The sequence below is a fragment of the Phycodurus eques genome, chromosome 9 (genome assembly GCF_024500275.1).
Source record: "Phycodurus eques isolate BA_2022a chromosome 9, UOR_Pequ_1.1, whole genome shotgun sequence".
NCBI lineage: Eukaryota > Metazoa > Chordata > Actinopteri > Syngnathiformes > Syngnathidae > Phycodurus > Phycodurus eques.
The window spans coordinates 11,176,669-11,194,496 of record NC_084533.1 but is presented as its reverse complement, the minus strand read 5'-3'; the positions used below and the strand labels follow the sequence as shown (position 1 = coordinate 11,194,496).

Here is a 17,828-nt window from a genome sequence, read left to right as displayed (position 1 = left end):
TAAACTGTACTGCATATCAAACAAAATATAATTAAACTGTTTTTTTTGCTTTAAATTAAAGATTTTATTTATGTCTAAGTTAGTTACTTACTTACGTATTATGCCCCCAATTGTGCTCACTGGAACGTTCAGAAGCTTAGATATGCGCCTGTAACCAATGCCAATCTTATGTTTTGCAACAATTAGTTAGCGATGGTCTTGAGACAGCTCTCTGCTCTTATCCATCATGAGATTTGTCTTGACTCACACCTTGACATTGAGACCTTTTTGTTGGCCGTCGATTACAAGTAGGACTGAACCAGCTGATATTAATTTAGACTGACAAGGGGCTGGATTGCTGTTTAATTATTGATAGATTTTAGGTGTTGTCTTGGCTTTCCATGCCTTTTTGCACCTCCTTGTGTGTTCAATACTTTCCCCCTGTATCATTTCACATTTTTAACTTAATTTGTGCGCTTATTTGTTCTACTTTCTTTGTATGCATGGATTACTTGGGTTGTTCCCAACATCTGGTGAAATTTTCAGGTCAATAGCACCTTTGAAAGTATATTTAGTGAGAAAAATGTATTATGTATTATAAAAATGTAAAATGTAAATGTAAATGTATTAAAAACTCATTTTAGCCGCTGTATATACATGCTTCAGCAGCCCCAAAAATAGGCTATACGTTATCAAAACAATGTTTTCTCATAGCTTTTATTTAACAGACAAAAAAACGATAAATTACCTAATAATAACGTCTGATAAATACACCTTACCTGTAAGTGTTTTAAGATTAGACAACATCTTTTTATGTCAGAGGCTTGTGACTTTTATGCTGGAACAAGACACAACATATTCGCCACAAATCATTCGTGGAGGTGAAAACGTCAAACAATTTGTCTTAAAACAGGCCGTGGATTTGGAATATCTTGCTTGTCCAAATCCGCTACGCCATTGTCATGAATGCTCCCTCGTTCATGTTCCTTCATGTCACCGGTGTCCCTGTTTTTTCTGCCTTATAAGTCCCCAAGATCTCAAGCACCCAGTCAAACAAGGTAAAAAGTCATCAGAAAAATAAATGCAGTAGATCGACACACCTGAGAAATCTACTTAGTACTGTACTTTCTTACTTCCCACCACTGCCACTAATAATACAGTCTATTCACCCTTCCATAGCATATGATGGTAACTACTACATGCTGTAAATCATCGCTTACAAAAGTAGGATCTGAAATATGGATTCCACTGAACCTGGACCAGAACTATCCTCATGGCAGTCATACTAAAAGCGACCAATATCTCGCCCCAATCACTTTGTTGGCTTCAGATGATTCAATTGGGAACTGCCGTTTCAGCCAATTACACTTGAAAGGACAGAAATTGTGTGAACATATGGTGCTAGCCCAGCAATTAATATCTGTAAACATGGATCTGACATGACGATGACAGGAAAACGAAAGCATACTTGGTTATCCATATGTTCACACAAATGCTAGCCCAGCGATTAATATCTTTAAACATGGATCTGACATGACGATGACAGGAAAACGAAAGCGTACTTGGTTATCCATATGTTCACACAAATGCTAGCCCAGCGATTAATATCTTTAAACATGGATCTGACATGACGATGACAGGAAAACGAAAGCGTACTTGATTATCTGGGTACGGCTTGTACTCTCAAACTTTAAAAAACTGAGACTTAAGTTTTGCTTGTGCCGACATTTGACTTACTGTGTTTTTGAATGGAGTCTCTTTGCTGCGTATTTGCCAGCTATTTTTTTCTCAGCTAAGAGGTAAAATGGAAATGAGCGGATATGAGGCTGGATTTTCCCTTTGAACATGCTGCCCACTCAATGAATTGCACTGTGACACAGACAAAAATGGGAATTTTGATTGATTGAATTCCTTCCATTTCTTTTGCAGAGTTCACCAAACAGCTAACACTCAGAGAAGTCAAATGAATCCCTATAAACTTTGAGAGGAGCCTCGCAAAAAGAAAATGTCTTTTACAAAGAAAAAGAAAAACTTGTATATTACAGTCACCCCTCTCAGTCCGAGTGTACCCCTTTAGGCTATCTGAGTAGAGCCTTTGGAGGACATGATTAAAAATTAATATTGGCTCAGGATTGACAGCAAACACCATTTGATGTGAGCCACAAAGAGGCTGTGGGTTTGTCGGCAGCTGAGTGTTCCACAGGCACCACAAAGCTCAGTAAGAGGGACAGGATGGGGATGGACCGGTTGAGGTTCTGTGAGGCACCCATATACTGGTTATCTCCCTTCAGTATGCATGACCACTTTCTGTAGCGCTACACGCGACGCATACCTCTAAGTCGCCGTCTTCAGTCTCCACCTCTGCCGCTGTGGGCAGTGTCCTGGTTTGGCTCCTGATGTAGCACCTCTGATGTTCGGCAAAGCGGATCCCAGTGAGTCCCTTTGAAAATGTCAGGAAAAAAAGATTGCTCAGAAATTCAGATATATCTTTCATTCATTAATTCATTTCATTCACCCAGGCAATTGTATTGAAGGGGGCCGATTTGAGAAGATAATCAAAAGAGGAGTCGATGTGTAATGCATTCCTTTAAATCTTTCTTTTTTGTTTTTTTTGTAGTCCGTTATGCAACTGATGAAGAGTTCACCAGTGCAAGAATGCACTTAAAAGTGCAATAGATGAAAAAATGCATGGGTATGGTTGAACAACGATGAGAAGGCAGCACTTTCCCATGGAAAGTGTAGTTTCGATAGACTCCGAAAGAGGCACTCATTTAACAACAATATAACAATAAAAAAAATTATTAACAATGACAATTAACAATAACAATATGTGTATTGGTGTAGTGTTCGTACAATTGCACTGCATCATGCCGAGAGGAGTTTATACAACCCCAATTCCAATGAAGTTGGGACGTTGTGTTAAACATAAATAAAAACAGAATACAATGATTTGTAAATCATGTTCAACTTATATTTAATTGAATACACTACAAAGACAAGATATTTAATGCTCAAATTGCTAAACAATTATTAACTTGGAATTTTATGGCTGCAACACGTTCGCAAAAAGCTGGGACAGGTGCAAAAAAGACTGAGAAAGTTGAGGAATGCTTATCAAACACCTGTTTGGAACATCCCACAGTTTAACAGGCTAATTGGGAACAGGTGGGTGCCATGATTGGGTATAAAAGGATCTTCCCTGAATTACTCAGTCATTCACAAGCAAAGACGAGGCGAGGTTCACCGCTTTGTGAACAAGTATGTGAGAAAATAGTCAAACATTTTAAGGACAATGTTCCTCAATGTACAATAGCAAGGAATTTAGGGATTTCATCATCTACGGTCCATAATATCATCAAAAAGTTCATAGAATCTGGAGAAATCACTGCATGTAAGCGGCAAGGCCGAAACCTAACATTGAACATCAATCCCTCAGGTGGCACTGTATCAAAAACCGACATCAACGTGTAAAGGCTATTACCACATGGGCTCAGGAACACTTAAGAAAACCTATGTCAGTAAATGCAGTTCGGCGCTACATCCGTAAGTGCAACTTAAAACTCTACTATGCAAAGCAAAAGCCATTTATCACCAACACCCAGAAATGCCGCTGGCTTCTCTGGGCCCGAGCTCATCTAAGATGGACTGATGCAAAGTGGAAAAGTGTTCTGTGGTCTGACGAGTCCACATTTCAAATTGTTTTTGGAAATTTCGGACGTCGTGTCCTCCGGGCCAACGAGGAAAAGAACCATCTGGACTGTTATGGACCAAAGTTCAAAAGCCAGCATCTGTGATGGTATGGGGCTGTGTTAGTGCCAATGGCATGGGTAACTTACACATCTGTGAAGGCACCAATGCCTTGACACCCATGAAGACAATGCCAAACCACATTCTGCACGTGTTACAACAGCGTGGCTTCGTAGTAAAAGAGTGCAGGTACTATACTGGCCTGCCTGCAGTCCAGACCTGTCTCCCATTGAAAATGTGTGGCGCATTATGAAGCGGGCGGCACGGTGGACGACTGGTTAGAGCCGTCAGCCTCACAGTTCTGAGGACCCGGGTTCAATCCCAGAGTGTCCGGCTTTCTCCGGACACTCCGGTTTCCCCCCACATCCCAAAAACATGCATGAATTGGAGACTCTAAATTGCCCGTAGGTGTGACTGTGAGTGCGATTGGCTGGCGACCAGTTCAGGGTGTACCCCGCCTCCTGCCCGATGACAGCTGGGATAGGCTCCAGCACCCCCGCGACCCTAGTGAGGAGAAGCGGCTCAGAAAATGGATAATATTATAATAATAATAATAATATTATAATATTATATAATCCATTTCATTTAGCTAAAAAAGGTAGGCTAACCCACTAGCTAACGAATATCTGCTGACTGGCTCCAGTTCTTTCTCCTAGTTCTAGACAAATAATCAAACATGAATGTGATTACTAATAATAATAATAACAAAAATCACTATTGAAATAACATTTGGCTAGCGAATACCTATATTTGCAGAATTGTTCCTACTCTTTTTCGAAGGTAACAGGCAGTCACAAAGTAAAAATAATTCTTATAGCTAGCAGCTGCAGCAGTGAAAATACTTAATTATTTTCCCTGATAATAGACCATTGTTGAACACCAGTCTGTGAAAAAAATGTAACTTCAGCAAGCAGACTGCATAGAACTGCAAACTTGTTTTCCTGGCAACGGGCGATTGACAAGACATAAATATGTGATTCCTAGTTTAAAAAATAAATCACAAATTAAATAATGCAGAAAGTTGAGCATGATTTCTTGAAATCTTTTCCTGGTTCTACACCACCAGCAACAAATGTTATTTATGTCAGAATGTCAGAAACAAAACAAAACTTTAACCAGCTACATAGTGAACACAGCAACGTATATCTGCAGATGTGCGCCAGTTCAAAATCATGACCAAAATAACATTTTCGCCAGTGAGCAGATGTGGGAACAACTACTTTTAAAAGTTAGCAGATGAGAAAGGAGATTTTCAAAATTGCCACAGATGTGGCGGCACGGTGGCCGACTGGTTAGAGCGTCAGCTTCACAGTTCTGAGGCTCTGTGTGGAGTTTGCATGTTCTCCCCGTGCCTGCGTGGGTTTTCTCCGGGCACTCCGGTTTCCTCCCACATCCCAAAAACATAAATTGGAGACTCTAAATTGCCCATAGGTGTGACTGTGAGTGCGAACGGTTGTCTGTTTGTATGTGCCCTGCGATTGGCTGGCAACCAGTTCAGGATGTACCCCGCCTCCTGCCCGATGACAGCTGGGATAGGCTCCAGCACGCCCGCGACCCTAGTGAGGAGAAGCGGCTCAGAAAATGGATGGATGGATGGATGCCACAGATGTTCTTTCTTGTAACAGACAAATAAAAAGTTGACATTATTCATTTTTAAATGCCATAACGAGAGAGGCAAGGCAAACACTTTACATTAGGAAAATCTCACGACACATCAACAAACACAAATGTCACAAAATGTATGAATACTTAAAGAATTATATCATTTCAATTTACTCACAAATTACTCAAGAGGGAAATCAGGGCCTGTTAGAGTTACAGCAATTTTTTTGTTTTATGGATGGCAAAAGGTGGATACGCAGTTTAATTGTACATTCTGCCATCTAGTGGAAGAGCATTACTTTGTTCTACCAGTCACCACGTTGCCATAAATAGATGAACAATGATACATTATTTGTAGAAAATAAATAATAATTTCCAGCCCAATTATGTGAAATTGGTTACTTTGGTGGTTGGGAATCACAGGCTTAGGGCAGTAATTTACCACGGCACACTTAATGATCTCTCATGGCACACTGGTTGGTAATCACTGGGCAGGCTGGGCGGCTTTGGCACAGTAGGTAGAGCGGGTTGTCCAGTGACCAAAGGGTCAATAGTTCGAATCCCGGCTGCAACAGTCTGTATATTGAAGTGTATTTGGGCAAGACACTGAACCCTAATTTGCTCCCATTGGGCCTGGTAGCACCTTGCATGGCAGCAGCTGCCCATTGGTGTGTGAGTGGGTGAATGTGAGGCTTTGCAAAGTGCATTGTGATGGTGTACATAAAGTGCTACACTATAAGTGCAGTCCATTTACCATTTTACCAAGTAGCAGGTGCAGGCTGGCATTGTTTCTGGAGTCACTTGTTGTTAGTTAGAATTCAAGGGTTACAGTCATTTGTGCCGCACCCACAATCATTTTTTTCATGTTTTCTTTGCAACACAAGGAATGGTGAGTAGAGTTGGAAGGAAAGCAGCCAAACTCAGACGAATGTAAAAAAAAACAACAACAAAAAAACTCACTTTTTACACTATTTTGCAATTGAAATATACATAGTCTCATGTAGCCAATTACAGTAATCCTTTGCTTATTCTTGGTTCACTCTTCACAAATTCACATATTTGTGTTCTTTTTGTGGAAGATATCCTCAGCTAAAATGTTTTTACATTTTTGTGTTTTCTGTAACGCCCTAAAAAGGTGCCAAAGTCTAGGTTTATAGGAAAGTAGTAACTGGCGACAAAGAAGTATGTTTTAGCGATACACTTCATCTCTATGAAGATCTTTGTATGTTGGGGAGGAGCTAAATTTAGCCTGGGTTGTTAGCAGAAATTATGGTGTCTTGGCTGCATGTATACGTTTTTGCTGCTGTATTTTTTTTTAAACAAATCATCTGTAAGCCAATTATTTTTAAGGGTAATATTGTTTGAAATGATGTGTTTTGGGATCCTAGTTTGTGGGATATGTAAGGTATAAACTATTATTATACATATATATGAACGCAATTTGAAACTTTTTTGGGGGGTGTCAATTGCTTGCATTATTTTTTTTTTTCGCTTTTTGTAGTAGGGCTCGGTCCCTATTCCCCGGGAATAGCAGGGGTTTACGATAATAGTGTATACCCTTTTTTTAGCAGCATGTTTTGCAACCACAGACTATTGACCAACGCATCAGCGCTCCTGCTTTTAGATGGAACAGAAGACAAATGGCGTGGATACTCCGCTGTGGCTGTACAACACTTCATTGCGTATACGCCAGAGAGTTGAGTGACATGCTTGGAGAATGAAGTGTTTTTTGCAGAGGGCCCCCATTGAATTAACCAGTCACAGGTTGCTGTCACTTCTTAATCTGCGCAGTCAAGTGTTGAAGTCACTCTCTTCAGCCGCAGCGGTGATCCTCCACTGGGTGCTCTGTTCAGTCTGACACGTCAAACCTCAACGGGCATGAGAGCGAGAGATCTGTTAATTCGCTCCACACTATTGTATGTTAATCTAACATATTCTGCCGAGACAGTGTCTGAAACTCGCCCATAAGATCGGATTGTATCCAATTTATTTCCTGCAGAGAGCTGCTCATTCATCACACTCTATTAGAACAGACAGCAGGATCTACATCTGCCACAGAATGGCGTCGGCTAAACATTTTACGAGTGGCGATATGAAAATGAACTTGATTCTCTCTTAATTTAATTGGGGCAACATGCCGATTGCTGTGACATTTCCTTTTGAATCAGTTAACTTGACCGTGTGGCCGCCACGTCTACATCCTGGATTTCTTCGGCAAGGTGTCTTCACCCAGAAAAGCAGACAGCAGCCGCACATGACAGGATAAAATGTGAAGCCAGTCGCAATCTACCGCCTGTAATTTCATCTGCGTCGGGAAGGATAGGGAAATAATAGTCTCAAGCACAGAAGCATGATGTTTATGCCTGGCTTTATTGTGATGAGTCTCTGTTTAATTTGGCTGGGTTGTATCGGGAAGCAGCGGGCGGGAAAGCAAAGGCCAATGTTGTGATGAGATACAATGATTACTGGGATTGGTCAACCAGAAAATGAAGAAAGACACATTGACACAGGGATGAGAAATGGAAAAGCGATGTCATTTTGTGAGATGACGCTAGAAAAATAAAAGGGGGGAGGGGGGGGGGGCACTTGGTGTATCCATTTGCGAGATGTTCATCTGCGTCTACTCAACAGGATGGAGGACATAACGGCATGCATCATTCAGCTCCTGTGAATAAAGATCTAAAGCAATGTCAGCAAGTCTAACAAAGCCTCATTCTAAAAAAAGTTACACTGCAGTGATTTGCATAATTCTTTTCAACCCATATTCAGTTCAACATTTGGAAATAAAAACCATGAAAAACAAGGCTGTGCAACTCTGGTACCTCACACTACTTCATCTCATCTAATTGCTTTCCTATCCTTGAGCTGTCCATGTACATTCATGATTAAAAGTTTACTAACAATAAACATATTATTAAATTATTATCTCTCTGACTATGTCAATAGAAATTGTGTATTATTATGCAATGAAACTTCTGAAGGACTTTGTTTGACTTTGACAAGTTTTACTCACTGATGAATGCTGTGCTTGAGTTCTGGATGGTTGGCGGATGGCCACCATGATCCGACAAGACTGCGATGTCAGCGAGGAGGTGGCAGGGGGATGTTTTGGGGGAGTGAGAGATGACACCATGCCACGCTACAAAGGTTTCGCTGAAGCTTTAAGTGACATGGGTGAAGGAAGAAAAACTACTAAAGGGCCCACTAACATTAAACAATCCGAGACCATCGAAGCGCAGCACACGTCCCCTGAAGTCAACTGCACTTCTAATGCCACTTTTTGTGTGCTCCTCTGCACAATAGACTCCAAGGTCACATGGCTTAAAGGTCACATGTGTTCACTGTTGTTGTTTTTAACTGCTTTTCCCCCTGATGCTACGTTTGATGTTGATGATCTCAAGTCGGAGAGTTTTTCCCAAAGTGGTGAAGATTCAAACATGATGCACTTTAATACTTTCGCTCTGGGTTTGAGGCTGCTCGTAATGATCAGCATGGGTGCATTTCAGCAACAGACACTCTGCGCTTTGGTTTTGCCACAGGTACAGCCATACAGCCATTATCTGTACCGCTTATCCTCACTAGGGTCACGGATGCGATGGCACCTATCCCAGCTGATTTAGGCCGAGTGGCGGGGTACACCCTAAACTGGTCACCAGCTAATCGCACGACACATAATGTATAAACAAACAACCATTCACACACACATTCACACCTATGGCCAATTTAGAGGGTTCAATTATTTTTGGGAATGTGGGAGGAACTCGGACTACCAAGAGAAAACCCACGCAGGCACGGAGAGAACATGCAAAATTCAAACAGGAAGGCCAGAGCCCAGATTTTAATGCAGGACCTCAAATCCGTGAGGAGGATGTGCCAACCAATTGACCACCGTGCCACAGCCACAGGCGCATATAATATTATAAATATAGTTAAGTAATCCATCTATCCATCCATTTTCTGAGCCGCTTCTCCTCACTAGGGTCGCGGGCGTGCTGGAGCCTATCCCAGCTGTCATCGGGCAGGAGGCGGGGTACACCCTGAACTGGTTGCCAGCCAATCGCAGGGCACATACAAACAGACAACCATTCGCACTCACAGTCACACCTACGGGCAATTTAGAGTCTCCAATTAATGCATGTTTTTGCGATGTGGGAGGAAACCGGAGTGCCTGGAGAAAACCGACGCAGGCACGGGGAGAACATGCAAACTCCACGCAGGCGGGGCCGGGGATTGAACCCAGGTCGCTCTAACCAGTCGGTCACCGTGTAGTTAAGTAATATTGTAAACTAATATCTATACTGTAGATACTGTATTGGTATGGCTGCAGCGGCTGCCATCTGACTGGGCTCATTTACAAACCCAAAACCCTTTTTTTTTTGTGTATGACTGTGACTGTGAAAAATCTGCGACGACGTGGTGAGATATAATCCGGCCACTGGATGCTTTAAGCGGATATATTTTTTCTTTGTAGGGATGTGTAGGCATCAGACAGATGTGTGTTATTTGACTGACAGTTGAAGAGGGCGTGGTTACACACACCCATAGCGTTCAAGAGCAGGAAGAAAGGCTTGGTTTTATGATTTTGAAGTCTCACTTTACATCCTATATAAATGTTTTCAATCATTTAAATTTGGCAGCATTGTTAACGACACTCTTCTCTGGGGTGTGTAAAATTTAGAACACTTTTTATTTTGACTTTACAGGGATTCAAAGCTTTAAAGGTCGATGGAGAGTAGTAAAGTTGCCTCCCCTAGTAGTACATAACTATACCTAAAATTAGACAATTTCACCTACAGTATAGAAAAACTTGAAAGTGTAATGCTGACCATCTTAAATTTGATCCTAGTATATGGTTAACTAAACCGTAAACCATTTGATCCATTGGGTCTAAGACATGACAAGATGTGAACTTTATGCCTTCCTAACTTTCTGGACCTTGAAAGAAAATTTTCTGAAAGTATTCTGTCGTAAAAATGAACCGTTTTATTTTTTAAAAATGATTTCTTATTGTGTAATGCAATGTGCACCTTTTAGTCAGTAGTTTTGATTTCATAACTGATAGTCTATAATGTATGTGTACCAGCTACAAATGAAAGGGACGGCATTATTCTCACCCCCCTCCATCCTTGTAACGAAATGAACGTCCTTATAACGAAGTTTCAGTGCAAGTTTGCAACCAATTGGAATAATTAGGACTTTAATGGGAGAATGACTTCTTCTTTGCTCTCAAGGTGTATTATTCCTCTCTGCCGTTTATACAAGTCATGAATTGTTGTGGAAGATAAGCAGCTGAAATCTGTGGCCCAGAGTTCTGGTGGCATATTGCCCAAAATGCCCTCAGGCTTGATGGAGACCGTGTCTGGACTGGCCAAGTGCGGTCATTTTCAATAACAAGCAAGCTTTTTCTTTGTGTTAGAAATCAATTTAACTATCAGCACACACATTGCTTCGTTGTCTGAGGTGCTGCTTGCGCAACCACCAGCACACTCGAGCAGGATTTAGAAATGAAAGGTAAGCTAATGAGTTTTTGCTGGAGACAAAATTGCTACTGCAAAAGCTACGGCGTGAAACAAATGGAGACGGCTTCTGAATAGTGTTTGTACCGCTAACAACTTGCTACTAGCGAATTAGTCTTTTAGGAAAAGAACAAACCCCCTCTTGGGACTGCTTTGAGTGCATCTAAACAGTAAATCCGCTCTTCTTATGACTGTGTGTTTAAGCAGTTATTCCGGGAATTTATGGTCATCCACTCATTCATTATCTGCACCAATTATCCTGTTTGAAGGGAGCTAAAGCCATTCCTGGCGCAGAAAAGGGGCACGCCCTGGCCGGGACTGGCAGCAAATCACATATTAACATTCACACTTGCATTCAACAGCTGACCTGAATCTTGTTGGTGGTCGTGTTCCAAAGTGTATAATTTGACCTTCACCTGCAGTGTCCACATAGTTTTATTTCTTGTGCCCTACATTTTCAGCAATGGCATTTTAAGAAGTTGTTGTCCTGTCAAAGATGTCTATTGAAGCCCTGCGACTGACTGGCGACCAGTCCAGGCTGTACCTCGCCTCTCCCCCAATGTCAGCTGGGTTATGCTCCAGCTCACCTGTGACCTTAACCCTCTGGTGCCTCGCGGTTATGAGAAAATGAGATGGCCCAGCCGGACGCCACCATTGAAAAATCTGAAAATGGCCTGTTTAAACATCACATTTTCGTCTCAACTACTACGAAACAAGCCAAAAAGTCAAGGTTTCGGTCACACATTTCCTATTGATTTACATTGATTAAATTTGCGCTGATTTAAATCCTTCATCATTAGCCAATTCTTACAAAACCAGGGATCATTTTATTTGTGTTTCTATCCTTTAGCCAATGATATTGTCAATTTTGATATATAGCTGGTTATAACATTTTAGTAACATACCACTACGAACATGGCGCCGGGCCCCAGCTGTGCACATCTACATCCGTGGTGACGGCGAGCCCCCGGCTATATAAAAAGCCTTCAATATGTTACAGAACCAAACGCCTGTGTAACATCATAATCCCAAACTCTTTTAGAGCGATGGAACAAATACACCAATGAGCCGACTATCCCCGTGTATTTATCAGATATTATTGCGCATGCAAACTTACCTCCAAGGATGACTAGCGTCCTTCTGCAATGAAGCATTACAGCGTTCGATTTTAACAAAACAAGCCTACTCAACTGCATCTAACATCACTATTTTCACTCGTTATTGTCTTAAAAACATCCAGACTTCTAATATAGGCGACTATCATGCTGCACGGCTTCCGCAGAACGAGGAAATAGGCGACAAATCACAACCCTTCTCAGATATTTTGAGCCTTCAAGACCATCAACAGATTTGTTCTCAAGCTATTTTCACCACTTTATATTGGTTGATATTGCGTGAAAACAAAAGACAAAGTGGAGACAAACCAATAGTATTGATTTGTGAAAAAATGTGAAATTGACCATAGTTTCCGCCCAACAGCGACTATATACAGTGGTATAGTAGGTATATGTGTTCATCAACAAAAAGACAGTTTTTATTTCTAAAAGGTCTACAATATTTAATATTATTATAAGCTAGTGTAAGATTTTGCAGTTTGAACATTATCTCTGCGCTTAAGTATAGTAAAATACAAAAAAAAAAACATACTCATTCAATTAAAATGCATGGCAAATAAAGGTTAAATGAAAATTGTACCTGAATCAATATTTAAAAACAAACAGTTCTTAACGATCAAATGCAAATGTTTTTGAACTTAAAAAGTGAAATACAATTGAACTGTTGTTAGGCAGTGGTTCTTTCGTGTAGACGGAGCACACGTACCGCGAGTGGTATTTGTTCCACACTTTGAGAATCTCTGCTCTAAAAGATGTTAAAATACAGACAACAAACCATGATGTCAATACAGTTATCCATTGACTCTTTGAAAAGGCCAATATATAAACATGGTCATCATCGTAATTTCCCACATTTCCTCTTAAATCCTCATGTATATCCCTTCACTTACATGTTTAAAGTCGTGCACCTCGAGAACCTCCTGACTCCCATTTCCAATTCGGAAGATTTCAATCTGCCGAATCGGGTCGATCTCCATTAGGCTGTGTGTCTCGACGCCATCTAGAAGCGCTTTGTACTGGTGGTCGTACACCTAAAATGATGGTAGAATAATCAGCACAAAATCACACACGAATACTACAAGGGTGGAATATATTTTAGGATAAATACAATGCCTAAACAATATGTCAATGTTAAAATGTATCATAAGAAAGATGAATGAGATTATCGATCAGTGGTTTCCTCAAGGATCTAAAATAAATAGTTCAAGTGTTCTCTTCACTGTGGCCCGAAATTGGTGCAGACATGCTTGGATGGCAGATAAAATTCCCTTTTTGAAAACCGATTCATGCCCACCGGTTGAAAATAGGCCATTAATATTTATGTGAGGGTTGTGTTTGCGCGGTGAAATATATCGCTAAGTCCATCTTCATTTTTCTCTGTGGTAAATCAGACGCTTGCCAATGAGACGCATTATTAATGAATACATTCAAACGGGACTCCGTCAGGATTTATGTACATCAGACACAGCTGACCTCCAATGCTCAAAGACAAAAATTAGCTTTCACTTTATGCTCTCCCACATGCTCATTGTTTTGTGTCTGCCTGCTTACATACTGTCATCAGAACCTTTATTTTTGTCAGGTTAGAGAACAGTAGGATGATAATGGGATATAATTCTTAATAGCAGATCACTATTAGAGTGGCATTGCCCTATAAATCTCCATTTACATGGGTCACAGCAGAATCGGCAAAGAGACCTAGAACTTAAAACCGCCAGAAGAAGCCAAATGAAAATGGCTTTGAGATTTAAGTGTCAATTGGACCGTTATGGATAAAGTCGGGGCTATTAAATAATCCGCAAGAGTGGTGAATTAAACTTCTATTTTAGCATTCTTTTATATGAGCATAAATGTGCAATTGGGGAAAACAGTGAATTACGATCATTTGTAATGGAAATTCAACAGTGAGAGTATCCCTATGGGATCATAATAATAACAAAAACGGCGGCACGGTGGACGACTGGTTAGAGTGTCTGCCTCACAGTTCTGAGGACCGGGGTTCAATCCCCGGCCCCGCCTGTGTGGAGTTTGCATGTTCTCCCCGTGCCTGCGTGGGTTTTCTCTGGGCACTCCGGTTTCCTCCCACATCCCAAAAACATGCATGGTAGGTTCATTGACAACTCTAAATTGCCCGTAGGTGTGAATGTGAGTGCGAATGGTTGTTTGTTTGTATGTGCCCTGCGATTGGCTGGCAACCAGTCCAGAGTGTACCCCGCCTCCTGCCCGATGATAGCTGGGATAGGCTTCAGCACGCCCGCGATCCTAGTGAGGATAAGCAGGATGGAAGATGGATGGATGGATATATTTACAGCATATACCACTTTTGATACTTGGACTGTGTGTTAGAGATAGAGAGATAGAGAGAGCGAGAGAGAGAGAGAGAGAGAGAGAGAGAGCGCTGAGCTGAGTTGCTATAAGTGGAAGGTGTTAGAACACGATGCAGTATCTTGTCTCGTTAAAGATGGTATGGGTTAATATTTGTTGAAGTGCTAGTTCTCATTATTTCCAATGCGGTACTGAAACTATATACTAAAGTTCTAAATATCAAGTGTCACTGGGCTACGAGACATTTAAAAAGCCTTATGAAAATTAATTAGCTTCACTCGTGACAGTGCAGGCAGGTGAAAGTGCATGGAAAAACTCCCAATTTGTCTTATACTTCCTATACGAATACTCCAAAAGGACACCGTGTCGCTCCTTGTTTAAACAAAGACTTACATTATCCAGTTGAAACTCTCAGTGATCTTCCAGTAGTATTGAAGCTGCTTGTTGTTTTTACTACACTGTGCAGAAGCCACTTATAGTTGTCCCATTAAAAAAAATATATCAAGAACTGGCAACAGGTAGTCTTAATGTATTATGAAAAAAAAAAATAAAAAATGAATAAATATGTATGTGCTATATTATTCAAAAAATGCTTGAAAGAAGCCCTGCCCCCTAACAAAACAGTTTATCGTACTTGCATTTCAGGTTATATTTGAATGGCGTGAAAAGAGGCTAAAGCAAGCATGAAGCCATAATTAACAGTGGGTTAATTTTTACATGTGACCATTTTCCCATTACAAGAGACCTTTTGACCCATTGTTAATTACAATATTCATCATTGTACTGTATTAATTAGGGTATTTACTGCAATGTGTGAATGATAAGTCTCCAGACATCCCGAGCACGTTTGGCCTAATCTACTTGAATAAACTGAGTTTCCAAGGAAACTGACTTGAAAAATGTAACGGTGCGTAGCTCTGAAAATCTCATGTCAACATTCTGGGGGATTTTGAAAGTCTCACAATTCAATTTACTGCCACTTTTTCAAAACAGACTTTAAGCTGAGGTTCAGCGCTAACCCCATGTTGTCAAGTGTCAGTTGCAGAAAAGTCACTGGCAGAAATCTGCAGTTCTTTTTCAAAGATGTAAAATGAATGTCAAATTAATGTTGATGTCCAAAGTGGGTATGTACTGGGAAATGTCCATGTTTCTTTTTCTAGCAAATACCTTCCATTTTGTTGGTTATTCTCTTGTACAAGCTGGTCCTTATGCTCATCACACACTTACAAAAAGGAATTTTATGCACAGCAAGAAAACCACATCAGGTGCTCCATGTTAAAGCCCCCGCAGACAATACCCTGTTTATTCAGTCAAGGTTTCCATCTGACGTGCTTCTTAACAACAGCGGCGAGATGCTTTCCGCCGCATACTCACATTGAAAGCAGTGAATGAAAAGCGGCAGGCGCTGCCAAACCTGTGGGTTGTTTGTGCGAAAGGCTCGTGGTCGTGCTGAGCCCGGGGACATTAGGAAAAGGTTGAATAGATGTTGTTATAGGTGACTGGATTGCTGCGTGCATAAATGTGTGTGTGTATGTGGCGAGAGACAGCGTGCATATGTTCAGATGTCAGTGATGGCCAAGGCGGCGGCCGTGGGAGTGTGAGAGAGATGAGTTGATGACAATATGCCCTCTTCGTTGTCCTTGAGGGGAAGGAGATCGACGCTGCAGTCAGGCGGAACTAGATGCCTGTCACTCACGGCAGGCGGGTGGGTGGTGGCGGAGGCAGTGGCGGTGGGTGTAAGGCGGGCAGCAGTGGGAGGGAAAGGTGGCGCGGGGGCAGAGCGGCGCAACGGGCCTCCAGGGAGCCATAGGCAGCCGTGTGATGGATTGAGGTGGGCAGCAGCTTAGACAGTTACACCAGTGAACGCTATGTCCTTTTGGTTTCAGTCCTTATAAGGTCCTCTCCACTTTTTCACACACTCTCTTGCATTTGTCATTCTGCCCGACAACTTGCGGAAAAAACAAGCTGTAGTCTATTTTATAGACAGTGAATCCCCGTTCATTCGGGGGAGACATTCCAGAGCCACTTGATACAGGTAGAAATCCACGATACAGCGAGACCGTATAAATGTTTTTGTTGTTATTGTTGTTGTTGTTGTTGTTGTTTTTTTTTACCCCTCCCATACACTTTAACCATTTAAACTCATTTAAACAAGCTTTGTTAAAGACATTGTAAGCATATTTGAACACACAAAGAACTATAAGTATAAAATGCTGAGAAAATTCTGTACATATTGTAGTGTCTCTGTGTTAGATCTGTGCCTTTAAGAGGCAGGGCCTGGTAGGGTATTGCGTGAGTGTCTCGGCTTGAATACAGTAAGTGTGCGTATTCTGTTCATGTATTTTACTGTTCTCCTGGCATTCAATAAATGGCTGAGAAGTGCGTCAGCGACTGTGGTAACTATAGTGGTAGATATAGTGTAAAAAACCCTCAAAACAATCACTATAAACCACATTCTGTTGCAGGGGTTTCCGCAACAGACATGTAGTTACATTACACACACCCACACACTCACACACTCACACAAAACTGCAATTTTGGGAAGCCACGGTAAGTGATCTGTGATATAGCGGAGGAATGGAAAAAAAACAACAATTTTAGTTCATTCTGTTACCATGTTCCAAATCATTTTCTTCATTGAGAGGAAATGGAATTAATCTGTTCAAGCCTCCCATAAAGCAACAAGAAAATAGTAACGTGTTATTTGAATTATAAAACAAAAATTACTCTCCAATATTGTACTTTCGAAAAACAGACATTAATGAAGTAATTCAATGGAATTAAAATTAATTAAAACGTTTTAGTCACTCTTTCTCTTTTAATTCAATGCTGCCCCCCTTTGGCCACCTGGGTGCAGTGTCAGATAGATAGACAGATATCCGGTACTCTAAATGGATGTCTGTACGGTATAGACATCTATGATCCTCCCAGCTTCTTGCAGAACATAATCAATACAGGACTAAGTACTGTTATATTCCAAGTCTCAATACATTGTTGCACCATTTGTGCTCAAATTTCAGTTGCATAAAGGGTTATGTATGTGTTTCCCATTATGTGTTAGCATTAGCATTAAGCTAAAAGACTAAAGGCTAAAATAGGTGTTGTAATATATCTGTAAAATATGTGCGCAATAACGTATAATTCGCTGAGTTTTCTGTTTAGTTGAGAGCAAACAGCTTGACGAAGCTTTTTTTTTTGAAGAATTGCTCACTATTTGCCAAAGACTGTCGGCGTTATGCTTCTGTTACCCCTCTGATAGAACATCATAAACCAGCAAATTCCAGGGCCCATTTCAACCCCATATCCCGCATCGGTACTTTACACACTAGACACCGAAATTGCTGGCTCAGATGGCAAAAGAGACTGATGTGTCTAAACAGAGGAACATCTTTTCAGGAAAAAATGGCTCGAAAACTTTGAGTTTGAAATGTGGCTCAAGAACTTGGCATACCTCACTCAACCCTAATTCAGAGTGTCAAAAAAAGACTCGCTGAAGTATTTAGGTGGAGCCCCCGCTATTCATGAGGGATAGGGACTGGGCCAT

The 17,828-nt window shown here is 41.1% G+C and overlaps 1 protein-coding gene across 2 annotated transcripts in view; it reads right to left on the bottom strand.

Moving 5' to 3' along the window:
- Positions 1-17,828, bottom strand: part of tnmd (tenomodulin) — a 78,750-nt gene that overhangs the window by 26,399 nt on the left and 34,523 nt on the right. For both annotated transcript variants that reach the window (XM_061686093.1, XM_061686094.1), the window contains exons 3-4: positions 12,850-12,990; positions 2,312-2,419 (exon numbers count right to left, since the gene is read on the bottom strand). In XM_061686093.1, the coding sequence (XP_061542077.1) occupies positions 2,312-2,419; positions 12,850-12,990 (249 nt within the window). The remainder of the gene's footprint in view (positions 1-2,311; positions 2,420-12,849; positions 12,991-17,828) is intronic.